At 42.3% G+C, this 15,438-nt stretch overlaps 1 protein-coding gene across 1 annotated transcript in view; it reads left to right on the top strand.

The window, feature by feature from the left end:
• XPR1 (xenotropic and polytropic retrovirus receptor 1) overlaps positions 1-15,438 on the top strand; it is a 113,655-nt gene that overhangs the window by 73,777 nt on the left and 24,440 nt on the right. Inside the window, exons 4-9 of the mRNA XM_050306725.1 lie at positions 3,605-3,828; positions 7,558-7,707; positions 8,248-8,331; positions 8,823-8,904; positions 12,429-12,616; positions 12,848-13,027. Of these exons, the coding sequence (XP_050162682.1) occupies positions 3,605-3,828; positions 7,558-7,707; positions 8,248-8,331; positions 8,823-8,904; positions 12,429-12,616; positions 12,848-13,027 (908 nt within the window). The remainder of the gene's footprint in view (positions 1-3,604; positions 3,829-7,557; positions 7,708-8,247; positions 8,332-8,822; positions 8,905-12,428; positions 12,617-12,847; positions 13,028-15,438) is intronic.

The following is a 15,438-nucleotide window of genomic DNA, read 5'->3' as shown; positions in this document are numbered from 1 at the left end:
AGAAATGTTTTTTGGGTAAAACTGCTTCTTTATTGCTGCCTCTGTTGCAACATTGAAGTCTGCCTCCACTGGTTTTGAATTTCTCCGTTGTCTTTGCTGTGAAATTACACTTGAGCTGAGGGCTTGGTGGGAATCAGGTCACACAAAATGCTGCAACACGAGTGGTACCAGTGTCTAAGGTTTTTTCTAACTCTCTTGAGTGACATTTCCTTTAAAGTCACTTTTTGGAGTGCTAAATTAACGATAGATAGTAGTGGATAGTGGTGGCGGTGGATGTCTATTCGATTACTTCAGAGTATGGTGCAACCTGAGAAATTAATTTGTTTTACTTTGTTTCTCAAGGCAATTCCCTTGGAGGTTTTAAGCAGCACACACTTGGTCTTGTTTTGCTTCTGCACTGAATCTTCATAATAAAAAACATACCTTAATAAGACGAAATGATTTTTGGACTGGATAACTGGAGTCAGTGCAAGAGGGAGAAGGTGGTGACAGGATGGCTGTTTCTCAGGAGTGGCAGATCATTATGGGACTGGGGTAGTTGCCTTTAAAGCGTCATCCTCAGAGAATTGTGGTCCTGCCTATGGATGGAGGGAGCTGTATAGCAGACAGCAGTGACTCTCTTCAACAGTGCTTAATTAAGAAGAATGTTGATATTTGGAGATAATGCTTTCTTAGGGATGTTGCTTTCTAAACAGAGGAAAATTGCAGCAGCAGTTTTATAACTGTTTCAAAACATTGCCTTCTCTTTAAATATTGTGTTACTAGACTGATGGATTTCTTGATTTTTCTGGACATAGAGACAACAGCACAGTGTTTTCAGTTGTAAGATGAAAATTTAAACTTTTCCATATTTACTAATTTGATCCAAAAGAAATCTGTGTATCACAGATGGTTTAATAGACATTTTGAACATAGAGAGTGAACTTGTTTTATTTATAATGAAGGTTTCTGATATGAACAGATATTTATTACTTATTCCCAAGAGAGTTCCCAAAGTGGGGAGAGATTATTGTTTTTGCAGTCTGATCTTGTGTGTGTTGAATATTATGTGGTTCTGGGCTGTGGGCTGACAGTTCTCACTGTGAGCTCCATTGCCTCTGTTCAGTGGAGTCCTTGCAGCTGTGGAAGTTGTCAGCGAGTGGTTGTCCTGTCTTGCATTTTGAATCTTCTTTAATATAAGCAAGAAAGTTATAGAAAGTTTCAGGCTCTTTCGTACTCAAGTTTTCTATACTGACCCCCATTTTCTGTTAGGAAAGGCGTTCTCCTCCTAGAGTACAGAACACTATAAAATTATTTACAGAGTAGTTTTGCCCTTAAAATTAACCAGAATTGAATAAGACAAAGGAAAAGGAAGAGTAAGTCTTACATCTGAGGGGGGAGCAATAGAGAAGTTGTTATTAAAGATAGTAATGAAGAGAATTAAATTGACAGGCTTGATTGTCCACCAGAGCTTTGGGTGGCAGAGGGACCTTGTGGCTCCGTGGTTTGTGGTGTGTGTCCTGCTGGGTAGGGGTGGCTCCAGCTCCAACACTGTGAACCTGTTCAGGATCTTCCTGGCCAACACCAACACCCGCGGCCCATGACAGTGCTTATCAACACAGATGCCAAAGCTGTGACTGAAGCCGTAGCAGGGGAAAAAAAACCTGGAAGGAACCAGTTGTACAGAACAAAGAGAATGATAGCGGTGTTAAGTTGTGCTGGTTTTAGCTTTAAAAGATGGTTATTCAGCCAAAAATATTATTTTCTGAAAGTACATAAAGCAGCATATTTAAAGGAACACCTTTTTCGTACTTGAGGTGTGAAGCAGAGAGACAGACTTGTCCTGAAAACACAACAAAATGATATTTAAATGCAGGATGACTGTCTCTTTAACCAGTAAATAACAAGGCAGTGCTTCTAAACTGAGGGAAAGAGGGATGAATTATTACAGCAGATCATGTACAGCAGCTACTAGTGTTGTAACTCCTGATCAAAGCAGAGCTGTGTTTGTCTGTCACCAGGAACTTGGCGCAGGGGTTGGGTTGCTCTCTGAGCAACAAAATTCAGTGTCACATTTGAAGTGTGGAGTTTTTCTTCTTTTGATTTCCTTACTGTCACATAAAAAGATGGTAAACACGTAGTCAGTAGTGGGTGCATGGATATGAAAAGCGCTTTGCTTACTGTCAAGTTTCATAATATTGTCTAGCAGGGTTTTTTTCTGATGCTTCTCATGAACTTGATTTATTTGGGAAAGACGAGCAGCTTTCCTTTGCGCTCGTAGAGTAGACATTTGGTCACTGCTTTGGTATTTGGATGAGACCCTATCTCCTGGCTGCCTCCAGCCACGGCTCTGCCACTTTGGGAAGGCCTGTCCCAGTGTCCCTGCACTGGTTTGCAGCCCCCAGGTACAGGTTGGGCTTCTTCCACCTATAACAGGTATTTGTGTGGTCCTGGACTGAGCAACCACTAGAAATCAAAGCTGGGATTCAAGCTGAGAAATCTGAATTCATGTCTAGTGCTGCTTTAGTCTGTGCTGAAGGGACAGATCCTTGATTTTGACCATATTAATTAAGAGCTTTTCTTTTGAGAACATGAATGTTTTACATTGGTTTAATGAGAAGAACGGAGCCCCTGGTGGTCTAGTGGTAAAGGCGCGGCGCTATCACCGCCGAGACCCGGGTTCGATTCCCGGTCAGGGCCACTCCCGGGGAGGTGGGGCTCGTTAGCCCTTAAAGGCAACCCACCTACGTCCTAAGGACCTCGCTGCCACCGTCCAAGCTCGCTTGGCCCCGGCAGATGAACCTTAGGATTAAAGGGTGGGCTCAGTTCCGCGCACACTGTGTCTCACCTAAAAAATCCAATGCGCAGGCTGGAAGGTGTAAAGACCTTCCCCGGATCTTCGCTCGCGAAGACTGGCCATAATAATAATGAGAAGAAGCTTCCTCCACTGCCCTTGTGAAACCACACCTGGACTACAGCATCAGGGTCTGGGGCTCTCAGCACAAGAAGGACATGGACCCATTAGAGCGGGTCCAGAGGAGGCCACGAAGGTGCTCTGAGGATTGGAACATCTCTGCTGAGAGAGTTGGGCGTGTTCATCCTGGAGAAGAGAAGGCTCCAGAGAGACCTTAGAACCCCTTCCAGTGCCTAGAGGGGTTCCAAGAGAGCTGGAGAGAGACTTTGGACAGGGGCATGGAGTGACAGGAAAAGGGCTTTCCCCTGACAGAGGGCATGGTTAGATGGGATATTAGGGAGAAATTCTTCCCTATGAGGGTGGGGAGGTACTGGAACAGGTTGCCCAGAGAAGCTGTGGCTGCTCCATCCCTGGAAGTGTTCAAGGCCAGGTTGGACAGAGCTTGGAGCAACCTGGTCTAGTGGAAGGTGTCCCTACCCATGGCAGGGGGTTGGAACTGAAGGTTCCTTAGGTTCTTTAGGGTCCCTTCCAACCAAGCAGTTCCATGATTCTATTCTGTATGAAGAGAAATATACAGAGGTGTTGAACTTAATGTGTGATGGGGGAAGGCTATGCACAGGCACATCGTTTGAGGAATAGGTGTAGTCATTTTAGGGCTTGATAGGCGAATTGTGACCCTCCCAGCTGACATTTCCCTCCTCTTGCCAACAGAAAAGCTTGCCGAGGCTCAGCGCAGGTTCACCACTCTCCGGACTGAGCTACAATCCACTTTGGATGCACAGAAAGAAGCCAGTGGGGCTTCCACGCTGCAGCGGCGCAGAAAGCCCGTCTTCCACCTGTCCCACGAGGAGCGTGTCCAGCACAGGAATATCAGAGACCTGAAATTGGCCTTCAGTGAGCTCTACCTCAGCCTCATCCTCCTGCAGAACTATCAGGTACCTGCAGAAAGAGGCGGTTTTACAAAGCCTTCTCTGTAAATGTCCCTGTGCTTTGTGTATCCTTGAGTTGTCTCATTCAAGTCATTTTTTTTATTTCTTCCTTCCTTTTTTGGTTGGCCCCTGAACACTTTTAAAGCAAAGGCAGATGCCTTGCAGCCTAAGTCTGGTTGCTTTTTATTGAGCTAGAAGTGCTAAGCTGACCTGCAAAAGAACCTTATTTCTTCCTTTTCTGGGCTGTCTGACCCCAGCACTCGTGGCCAGAACATGAGGTCACACTGGGACCTCCTTCTTCTCTAGTGTGTTGTTCTGTGCAAGGATGGAGCAGGCAAGTTGGGGAAGAAGTTCTTTTATCTAATATTTGTAATGAAACTTGAAATCCTCATGTACTTTTTCCTCTTGGTGTTACCATGGTAGTGGCTGTGACCTTGCTGTATCAGAATTTCTTGTTAAAACATCCATTTAAAAAAAAATAATATTTTGATTCCCACAGGATACAGGCTCATTTGCCTTGAGGTATGAAAAAAAAACCCAAATATTTAGTTGTACTTGGATTTCTGGCATGGTAAATATTGCAGATACTGATCTAGTTCCAAAAATCTTGAAATAAAAATCTGAAACTGTTAATATCTTTTCTTCTGGGGTAGTTGTTCTGGAATTAAATACTCTGAAATGCTTTTAGGTGTTTTCTTTGAGGCATTTTAGCTTGTTAAATTAGAATGCTGGAGCTTAAATTCGCTACGTCTGTATTTAGATCTTTACCAGCATTGTACCAGAGAATTTCATTAAACAAAATTCACTATAAGAATTAATTGAATACCACTCTGCAGTATGGACAAAACTTATTGCCCCAAAATTCTGAGTGTTTGTACCTCTCCTAAGGTGATGTTATGTCCTTGAGCACGTGTCTGAAAACTATTGATGGGTTTCTTAATCCTCTTTAACTATTAGTGATAGTTCCTAGTTCAAAATCCTGTGAAAGGTGGAGTTTCTATAGCTTTTCAGAAATGGAGTGAAGCACTATCACCTGCAATGATTTTTTCATTTATTTTCTTTTTAAAAAGAAGACAGCTCATACTTTTGATTACAAAAAATTGCTTCTGAGGCATGATGAAGAGTTTAAATAGGGGGATGACATAGGTCATTCCTTTGGAAATCTTTTCCCTGCTATTCATCAGTGAAGAAAGGCATCTTGCATACTTATATTTTTGGACTTTTGACATTTTAAGTCCAGATCTACTATAGGTATACTAAATATTGATTTAAGCCCCATCTGGATTTGATAGTTTTCACAGTTTGCAGCTGCTTTCTACAACATACCTTCAAAGAGAGAATGAGAAAAAATCCTTCAAATTGGTCTTGAAGTTAAGGACAAGGAATGCAAGTACTAAAACAGACGTAAAATTAAGTCCCAGAATACTACTCTTAATCAGACTTGAGCTTAGAATATAAGAACTAGAAATATTCCAGATCTTACAGTTTTGGAAAGAAGAGAAAACAACAACCTGGTGGGAAGACGATGTAGCTGAGATCTTCGTGTAGGAGGGAAAGTCAAGTCAACAGCAGCATTATAAATGTCAAACTATGGCTTTGATGAAATACAGATGCCTTGAGTTGGGTTACTAAGGAAGGAAAATGCACCTGAAGCAAATTTCTCTATCAGGACTGAACAAGAGCACAGATTTCATGCATTCATTCCTGAGCTACACAAACCAAGCGTCAGGTGAAACTATAACTAATCTCCAGGGCGGCTCTTAATCATTAATAAGTTAAATACATTAAACTTCTGATGAAATTAATTTATTGTTGACAGTATTATAACATTCTGGATGTGTGTACAGAGATAAATAAATCTATTTATTTGAAATACTGTGGTTTAGGAGAAACACATTGAGAAATTAAGTATATAATAATTAGTTGCATATTCTGTATGTAATGTAGTGTAATTATATGTAATTTCTGATATATGTATATATGTAAATATATGTAATTTCTGACACACTTGTATATGAGAAAGGACTTTTGAGTCCACTGTTTGATTCTACTTGATCTTGTATTATATTATTGCCTAAATTGTAGTATTTGTTTTGTGGTGTTTTGTTGGTTTTTTGTTTGTGTGTTTTGGGGTTTTTTGTTTTGTTTTGTGTGGGGTTTTTGTTTTGTTGGTTTGGTTTGGTTTGGTTTTGGGGGTTTTTTTGTTGGTTTTTTTTTCCACTTAAGTGGATTTGATTGTTACCCAACAGAAACGGAGGTCAGGCTTGGGGTAAGTCCCTTGCCAAATAAAAGCAACACAAATAGCAAGAATAGCAAAATATCTGACTGTATAAGTGATGTTTGTTCTGTTTCATAGTTCCATCACTGCATGTTCCCTGTCTGAAGTACCACTGTGGACAACAGTACTTTTAACATGCACTTTGGAGTTGCAGAATTTTTGCAGCCAGAGCATGAAATTCTGCCGGAGAGGTTTTAGGGTGTCTGGTGTAACCATATCCTGACTAACCAAGGCACCTCACAGTTAGTCTGAGTTTGCACCCATGGAGATGAAAGGATGTTAGTTCAGGCCACAGAAAAAAATCTGACCAAAATCATCATTTTGGTGCGGTTTTTCATTTGAAATTTCTGCTCTCCCTGGGGTGGAATGCTGGCTTTTCCAGTAGAAAGTAATTAAAGTCTCATGTCTGCAGTAAGGCAGATCGTTAATGCTTCGGCTTCCTGAGCCTGTCTCCCCAGCCTCATTTCCCCACCTAGTTTGGAGGGGTCTGGTATTAAATCACCCTAAGCATAATTAGATTGAAAATAATATCAGTGAGTAGTTGGTGCCTCTCCCCAGGGCACTGGATTTTGCTGTTTTCTACATTTTTCTTTCCAAGCTACGCTAAGCTTTTTTCGGAAGTGAATCTTACCATGATCCCTCTGCATTTCTGCTTTTGCTTGAAGGAAATGTTGGGTCTCCGGATGGAGTTTCCTGCATAATGAAGTACAGGATTGCAAATACATCATGTGGCAGCAGTTGTCTGCAGTGTGATGAACTTTACCTGTCTTGGGTACTGTGCGTTGGAAAAGTGGAGTCAGGGCTTGTATATAACTTGTAAATCAACAGTTAATTCCTGGTTTAAGCTTTGTGTGCTTATCTCTGCAGACTGGAGAGTTACATCTCCCACATCTGCGAGCCTATAAACTGCTGTTTTAGTCATAGTGCAACATACTCCATGTAAAAGGATGCTGCTGTGGGGATGCACTTGTCTGGATTTAACATGCAGCGCTGACATTTTTTGTGCAAAGATTTCCCTTCCATGATCTAGAGGACTTGATTTGAAACCAGTGTAAAGTTTAAAGAAACAAGGAGTCAGTACCTCAGCCTTTTCAGAAGGGAAAACCCCTTGAAGGTTATTTCTCTTCAAGGTGTCATCAGGAATGTTGTCATGTCCTGCATAAAGGAGGAAAATGGTAGTGATCTGGCTTTTCAGGGAATAAAAGGGTTCAGGTAGCTCCCTGGAAATAAGTTGCCTCTTTTTATGCCCTTGAGTCCCCCATATTTTATTTTACTTAGAAGGAATATGTATTACTTATAACAAAGTAATAACTCTGACACTTCCTGACAATGGATGTAATAATTTTGATTCTTCCTATTAAATATTCCTTTATTTGCTTGCACTGGAGAGAGAACCACTGAACTTTGTTGGGAGCTGACTGAGGTTAAAAGCAGCGTGTATTTTCCCTTGCCTGCAGAACCTGAACTTCACTGGCTTCCGCAAGATCCTGAAGAAACATGACAAGAACCTGGAGACAGCCCGGGGGGCGGAGTGGAGGGTGGCGGAGGTGGAGGTGGCCCCCTTCTACACCTGCAAGAAGATCAACCAGCTCATCTCTGAAACAGAGGTAAAGATGCTGCTCTGGGCACTGCTCCTCTAGTAACTAGAAAACCATGGGGTTTTGTTCACTGCTGGTTTCTGGAAGTGTTCAAGGCCTGGTTGGATGGGGCTCTGAGCAACCAGGTCTAGTGGAAGGTGTCCCCCTGCCCATTGCAGAACTGGATGATCTCTCAGGTCCTTTCCAACCCAAATTGTTCTATGATTCTATAATTTCTATAATGTTTTGCCCTCTGTATAGCTTGTATTTACTACCTGATAATGGATTTTGAAGTGCCACGGATTTCAGGCACTTCTTACATAAATTTGGGTATGTTCTCTTCAGTTGGTAACTCTTCCCTTGAAAAAGTTAGTGCAGTGTTAGTTTGTATTGTGTAGGAACTTGGTGCAGCAGAGTGAGTTTTTCGTGTCTTTGTTACTCTGTATTAAAGGAGTACGGGGCTAGGGTTCCGTGAAACATGGAAACCAATCATTATTTTTTGTTTTAGTGCATTACCACACGCTCATCATTCAAATGAACTTCAGTGGTATGTATTTTTTATCTCCTTAGGAAGTGGTGACCAATGAGTTGGAAGATGGAGACAGACAGAAGGCAATGAAACGTTTGCGTGTTCCACCCTTAGGAGCAGCTCAGGTGAGAGATGGGGCTGTGGAACAAAGCTGCTTCTCCAGCTTGTCAAGGTGCCAAATTAGACTCAACATCTCAACAAAGTAGTGAAAGTAATTGATGTGAGCGTGCTCATGCACCCAGTGAGGTCAGCATGGTCACATAATCTGCTTTAGTTCCGGAAGGTTTGGAAATAGGTTACTATTCCTAATGCATGCAGACAAGGTAATGAAGGGATGAGAAACAGTGAAAGGAAATTTGTGCTAATAATAATATATGCTTAGTGTTTGTGTGGTCTGGAATATTTTTCAAAGGGCATTGAGATACCCAAGCCCAGTTTCAACACAGCAAGAATATTATACAGCATTTTCAGTTTAAAAAAACCTCACTTCAAGAGCAAGAGGGCAATCAGGGACCAGGGCATTGTATTTCTGATTTTAAATTTACTCTGCAAACTAATCTGAGTTTGCTGATAACCTGTTCACCCCATGTTAATTCTGCCACTGCTTTGTTCACAGCCTGTACCAGCCTGGACTACATTCAGGGTTGGATTGTTCTGTGGGTTGTTCATTGCACTGAACGTCACTGTCGTACTTTCAGGTGGGTATCCTGCCATACCTTGGTTTGGATGTACTCTCATCAATCAATGAGGGCCTGGACCTGAACTGGGCAGTTCAGGGCGTTCTGGGTTAAATCAGAGCTGGATCACTCTGGTGTGAATTATTAGTTCCGCTCAGTAGCAGGTTGTGGCTTGTCTCATGTTAGGTATGTGGATTTTGTACATGTTATGATGTGTTCTCCTTATTCTTTGAGGGATATTCTGAGGGTGCAACATCTGTGTGAAAAGACGGATGTTTGTTCCCTGCCATAAACACACAGCCCTCGCCCACCTTGAGACAGGTGCTTGTAGAACTTAAATTTTCCATGGCACTGACTCCCTACAGAGAACAAGACCAGACACAGAGCCACGTGAGCACATGGCACTCGTGACATTTTCATCTGGAAATTCCTAGGATTTCAATGCCTGATGCCTATTAATGGAATTAACTGAATTTTTCTTGTTGGCAGATGCTGGCAAGATTGTTTAAAAGCTGCAATAAATTGTTGCGTACCTCAGGTCTTGGCCTTATTCTGCTCTGTGCCTTCTGAGTTTGGCCTCTGATTAGAGCAAGAGCCACATTAGTACTGTAGATCCAGACACAGTGCTTAATCACAAGCGGCTTTACTAATTGTATGTGTGATTTCTGTAGTGTTGTAACTTACTTAAGCAGTACAAAGGAAAAGGCTTAACAAATCAACTTACGAGCTCTTGCATTAGGGAAAGCCCATGTCTGTGTTTTTGACTTAAAAGAATTTTTAATCGGATGTTTCTGTAATTGGATCCAGCCATCTCTTGGGATAAAATGCCTCTGTTTGAGGAGCTGTTTGCAGTGCTTTCCATTTGGTCTTCCAGTGGTAGAGACAAAAAGTTGACCCATCTACATGAAGGGGCTGTTTAATGTGTAGAAGCTGTTCTTTATTCATTTAAGTAACAGAAATCTGTTACTTAAATGTTTCATCCCTCTGTGAGATGCAAATATGATCAAAACCAGTTGTGTTTGCTTTCTTTGTTAAGAATTAAAAAGGTGCCACAGTTGTGAGAAGGAATTCACAAAAATGATTATATATCTGTGTAAAGCAGGTGTTACTAACCCAGTGTGTTGTATCAGCAGGCATGGTCTGATAGCTCTGCGTTACTACAGATATGGGACAAAACCTGGATTCTGACTCCTAAGTGTTTGCTTTTAATCGTCTTACACTTTGTTAACCTCTCAGCTGCTTTTGCTGAATTATTTTTATGATTTGATCAGCTAAGATAGGATTTTAGTGTTCTATGTGTAGATTCTGTGAAACAGCATCAGAACATGGCTTCTATTAGTGACCCACTGCTGTATTGCCTGGTTTGAAAGCTCGAGCAGCAATATTTCACAGTGATGAATTCATAACTTGGCATCTGTTAAAGGCTGCAAATGCTGCAGGTGGATCCCAGGAGGGAGTCACCCTAAAGAGGACAAATTTTGAGGCCTCACTGTTTCTGTATGGGCTTTCCTGGGTGCCAAACTAGTGTGTAATTGAGGTTCCTGGAAATGAGCATTTGTTTTAGTAACCAGAAACCTGTAAGGTTTCATGCAAACTCTCAAGTCCTTTGCAGCAGCAGTGCCCTTCTCTTGCTAGAGAAGTAGGCTATGATGCTGTTGAACTTGTCACCAGAGGTGTTTTCCTCTCTGAGCACCTTTTGCAGAGCCTGTGCTGGCTGAAGGGATGAGCTGGTTGAGTGTCACATCCCTGCCAATGGCAGGAGGTGACTTCACTTGTGTTGGATTTAAGTGGAGAGAGTATAGGAATGGACAAACTCTTTGCCTTGGGGCTGCAGTTCAGAGCTATGGGTTGGGTCACCACAGTTGGAGACCTTGGACACCTTTGGGCACTTCCCTGCAATTGGGGTCCTTGAGGGGGTCTTCACTCAAACTGTTCAACTCTTAGGAAGAAAAGTGTTCAGTTTGGAAAAGTGAAAAGGGAATCAAATCAAGCCTTTACACTGTGGAAACCGAACTAGACAATGTCTTAGTATCAGATGAAAGAATATACAGAAATACTCATAACTTCTGCGGTTTGGTCTCTCAGCAGCTTGTACTCCTCAGTGTCTGCTTTTTCTCCAGCTGCTGTTCCACACTGCAGTTGTGGTCCTCTACTGCCCTGAGAGGCCAGAAATAAGATTAGTGGGCATTAGCTATGGAAGTCATATGCTGTACTGTCATACTGAACCCTGTTCACCTCAGGAGAAACCTTTGTCTGGGTGTTCTGTCTGAAGTAGCACACAGCAGGTCTATCCTGTTGGTGTGTTCTCCTTATATCTGTCTATATCTGGCTATATCTCTCTGGTCACTTCTTAGTCAGGATTTTTCAGGCAACTCTGTCCTGTTTGGAGTTTTGACCAGATGGCCTACTGTGGTCCCTTCCAACCTTGTCTATTCTATGATTCTGTGATCTCCTTTGGTTTCCAGATTCAAATTTGGAAAGCTGCTTTTGCAGTTCCACATTTAAGACTCATTTCTTTCACCTTCTTTGGGGGCATGTAATTTCTGTCCAAAATTTGATTCTGCTTTGTCTGAATCCAGTGGTTTCTATAAGTTTCAAATTTAAAGCAACAGTTCTTGAGCCTTTGTTCCTTTCACAATTTTTTCTCCATAATTTATATAGTCTAAAGTATAGATGCTGAACACGTGAAATTCCTTATGGATATGCTGTCTCTGAAAAACAGTTTGAAGAACTTGGGGCTGTAATTTAGACAGGCAGGTTTAAGGGGAAAAAAATTCTCAGCCTCAACTCTGTAAAAGTGTATGTTCTTCTTTTTAACCCTCTTAAGAAAATATGTGGCTGAGAAACTCTCACTGAAACAAAGACTGAGGATTCGAATAACTGTGTTATTTCTCATAACCTGTATAGGCAACTCGAGGACAGTACTTTGCAAAGAGACTTGTGCTGGATAAAGTTGCTGCTCTATGAGGCAATTTGTTTTCTGAAATGAAGCAAATTCTCTTCCAAACCCCTTAAGACTGAACAAAGAAAGCAACAGGCTTTCCAGCAGTGCTGCCTTAGGCTGGGATTTCTGTTTGGGTGCGGCTGAGTGTTGTATGGCTGGCTATGAATATGTATTGCATCACCTTTTGTATTGAGTTCCGTGATTAGGCACAGATTAGCGTTGTTTTAAATGCCGTAAATTGTGCTTCTTGGTTTTGTGGGGAGGTGAAGTGTTTTGTGTATCTGTCTGTTGGGATTTCATCTCTATTAAACCAGAATATTTAAGTGCATATAGTCGGATTTATGCTGGTGCTGACGCTTGTGCCTGTAATGTGAGGCAGGGACGCTGCTCATGACTCGATTACACCAGCTGGAGAGGGAATTTTCCCCAGGATACTCCTAAATTCTCTGACAGGCTAGGCACTCCTCCACTTGCTGGAATATGCAGTTTTATACAAGTGTACTCTGTTTTCTCTCATGTAAGAACCAGTAAAAAGCTATGGAGCACAATGTGAGGTGCCTTCTGCTATCCCTAAGGTCCTTCCTTTTTTTGTCTTTGTCAGGTGTGGCTTTTATAGATGGACCAAATGTGTGGCCACTGGTGAGAATCTATCGAGGTGGCTTTCTCCTGATAGAATTCCTCTTTCTCCTGGGTATCAACACCTATGGCTGGAGACAGGCTGGAGTCAATCACGTCCTCATCTTCGAACTCAATCCCCGCAGCAACTTGTCCCATCAACATCTCTTTGAGGTAAACAGAGGGATTGTAAGAGTGGCTGAGCTGTGCAGCATATCAGAAGGATAAACCCTGCGCCGTTTCCTGGCAAGGAGCTCTAATACAATTAGAAGAGGAAGTTGCTGAAGTCTGATTAGATTACAGGATTGAGCACTGCTCTCCCTTTTCTTATAATGAGACTTCATTGTAGGTTTCAGAACTGTATTTTCATAAGGTATCTGTGTGGTTTGTTTTTTTTCCTTGTAGATTGCTGGTTTCCTGGGCGTTTTGTGGTGCCTGAGCCTGCTGGCATGTATATATGGTAAATTCACCTACATCCCTATGCAGGTGAATCCACTTATCTTGTACGGCTTCATGTTGCTTTTTCTCATCAACCCTACCAAAACCTTATATTACAAGTCCCGATTTTGGCTACTCAAACTATTGGTAAGTCTCTAAACCTTCTTTAAATAATTAAAATAAAGAAACCAACTGTGGCTGAGCAGTAGCTGTGAAGTATATACAGGTATCACTAATCTTCAGTGAAGAGGAATGCTGGGATGCTTATACCACTATGTTTTTATAGAGCAGACCTGATCAGGTGTTGGCTGCAAATAGTTTTTGAGGATGGATTTACAGAAGCATCTTCTGCTTTCTGTGTCAGTCTCATTGTGTTAATCTTCCTATAGATAGCTGTATACAGACTTCTGCACATGTAGAGACATTCTTGACTTGTTTGTTCCCTAATGCAGTGAAACAGTTTGATTAGGGCTCCTGTGCTCTAAGGCAAGGCTGCATGAGTTCTCCTCAGCTCCAGCTGGCAGAGAGGGTTCACTGATGGAGAGGCAACCTTTGCAAAGGCTACTGCTTGTAAAATTATGTTCATGGATGGATTTTTTTTTCAGCAAATCTATTTGTAGTGTTAAAGTCTTTATTTTAGACCCAGGTCTTATTTTTCAGATAAGTCTGGTAAATTGAATGTAAATACATGTGCTGCCTCAGTGTTCCAGTTACAAGTGGGAGCTCTGAAAAAAGAAGTTTTCAAACTTGTTGGATGACTCATCACTTTCTTCCCAAATGGCTGTTTCAGATGTTCATCCCCACCCTGTATGTCCTTTTAAATTGATTTTAATCAAGTTGGTTCCCCTGATACCTTATTTTTCCTGGAGCTGCTCTGAGAACTTCAGGCAGAAAAGGGTTTGGCTGGCTGGTGTTCTTCATAGAATTGTTTTAATGCCAGTTAAAACAGTTAACTTTATCTAGAACATGGCAAAGATGAAATGTAGAGTCATGCTTTGAGGCTGTGTGTGCAGGTACACACACAGTGAATTAACCTCTGTTATTTGATTTGCTGGCTTACCACTATTTTAGTTTTTCCTTTTTTGCGTTCCAGCATTCAGCCATCCCTCATGGATGTACCTTTAGTCCCAAGCCTCATTAGTCTGATTGCTGTCCCCTGGTGTGAGGGGAAGCACTGGAATTCTTTAACCATATGAGTAATATCTGTGCTGGGAGCCCCTGGTAGTCTAGTGGTTAAGGGCGCGGCGCTATCACCGCCGAGACCCGGGTTCGATTCCAGGTCAGGGACGCTCCCTGGGCAGATGGAGCTGGTTAGCCCTTAAAAAGGCAACCCATCTACATCCTGAGGACCTCGCTGCCACCGTCCAAGCTCGCTTGGCCCCGGCAGATGAACCTTAGGATTAAAGGGTGGGCTCAGTTCCGCGCACACTGTGTCTCACCTAAAAAATCCAATGCGCAGGCTGGAAGGTGTAGAGACCTTCCCCCGATCTTCACTCGCAAAGACTGGCCATTATTATTAATATCTGTGCTAATTTACCTTAATACCTTACCAGGGTGAGATTCTCAGTGTACCCAGAGCTGTGTAGGCACTTTGCAGCACCTACTCTGTTCCAGCGTTCTCCAGACTGTACTGCAGTCTGTGATAGAGCTGTAGAATCATAGAATGGCCTGGGTTGGAAGGGACCTTAAAGATCATCTTGTTCTAACACCACTGCAATGGGCAGGGACACCTTTCACTAGACCAGGTTGCTCCAAGCCCCGTCCAACCTGGCCTTAAGCATCCAGGGATGGGGCATCCACAACCCTTCTGGGCATCCTGTGCCAGGGCCTCCCCACTCTCACAGGGAAGAACTTCTTCCTAATAGCTAATCTAAACCTCCTCTATTTCAGTTTGAAGCCATTCTCCCTTGTTCTGTCAGTTCATATCATTGTAACTAGTGTCTCAGATTGATACAGATTAGATTAGTCAATAGATACTCTCAGAGTCATAGAATATCTCGAGTTGGAAGGGAACCCATAAGGTTCATTGAATACCTTTGAGTATGCAGAGGCCAATTCATCCCAAGGTCTCTTGGGGTGAAAAAAAAGCTTCTTCAAAATGCAAGATCACCTTAATGGTGGGAAATGACACAGTACTTCTGTGTGTTATGTGGAAGGAGGAAGGGGGGAAAAAATAGGCCAGACAAAGCACCTAAAGAGCAGCTCTTATTGGCTGCTAGGTGTATTTTTTTTCTCCACACAGTTGCCAGCAGCTCTCTGGGTGAAAGGAGGTTTAAATAATGCAAGTGTGAGAACTGTGCTGCTCACGCAAATTTTCGTTTAGTGAGCATTTTTCTTCACATGCTTCATATGTTTCATTCCCAGCCAAAACGAAGTCTGATACATCAGGTGTGGCAGAGCATTACTGGCACCTTCATTTTTCTAAAACCGAGTCAGGGTCATACTTTACTGTGTTGTAGCATTTCCTTGTGGATCTAGGAGGCTTACTGTGATCAATATCAGAGCCTGCTGTTGCTCCTGAGTGGGATCTCTTGTGCTAATCCCTGAGGGATGGTAAA

Source organism: Myiozetetes cayanensis, unplaced genomic scaffold (assembly GCF_022539395.1).
Source record: "Myiozetetes cayanensis isolate MyiCay16 unplaced genomic scaffold, myiCay2020 scf12, whole genome shotgun sequence".
In the NCBI taxonomy this organism is placed as follows: domain Eukaryota; kingdom Metazoa; phylum Chordata; class Aves; order Passeriformes; family Tyrannidae; genus Myiozetetes; species Myiozetetes cayanensis.
Note: the sequence above shows the minus strand (reverse complement) of the source record. Positions and strands in the feature narration are given on the sequence as shown.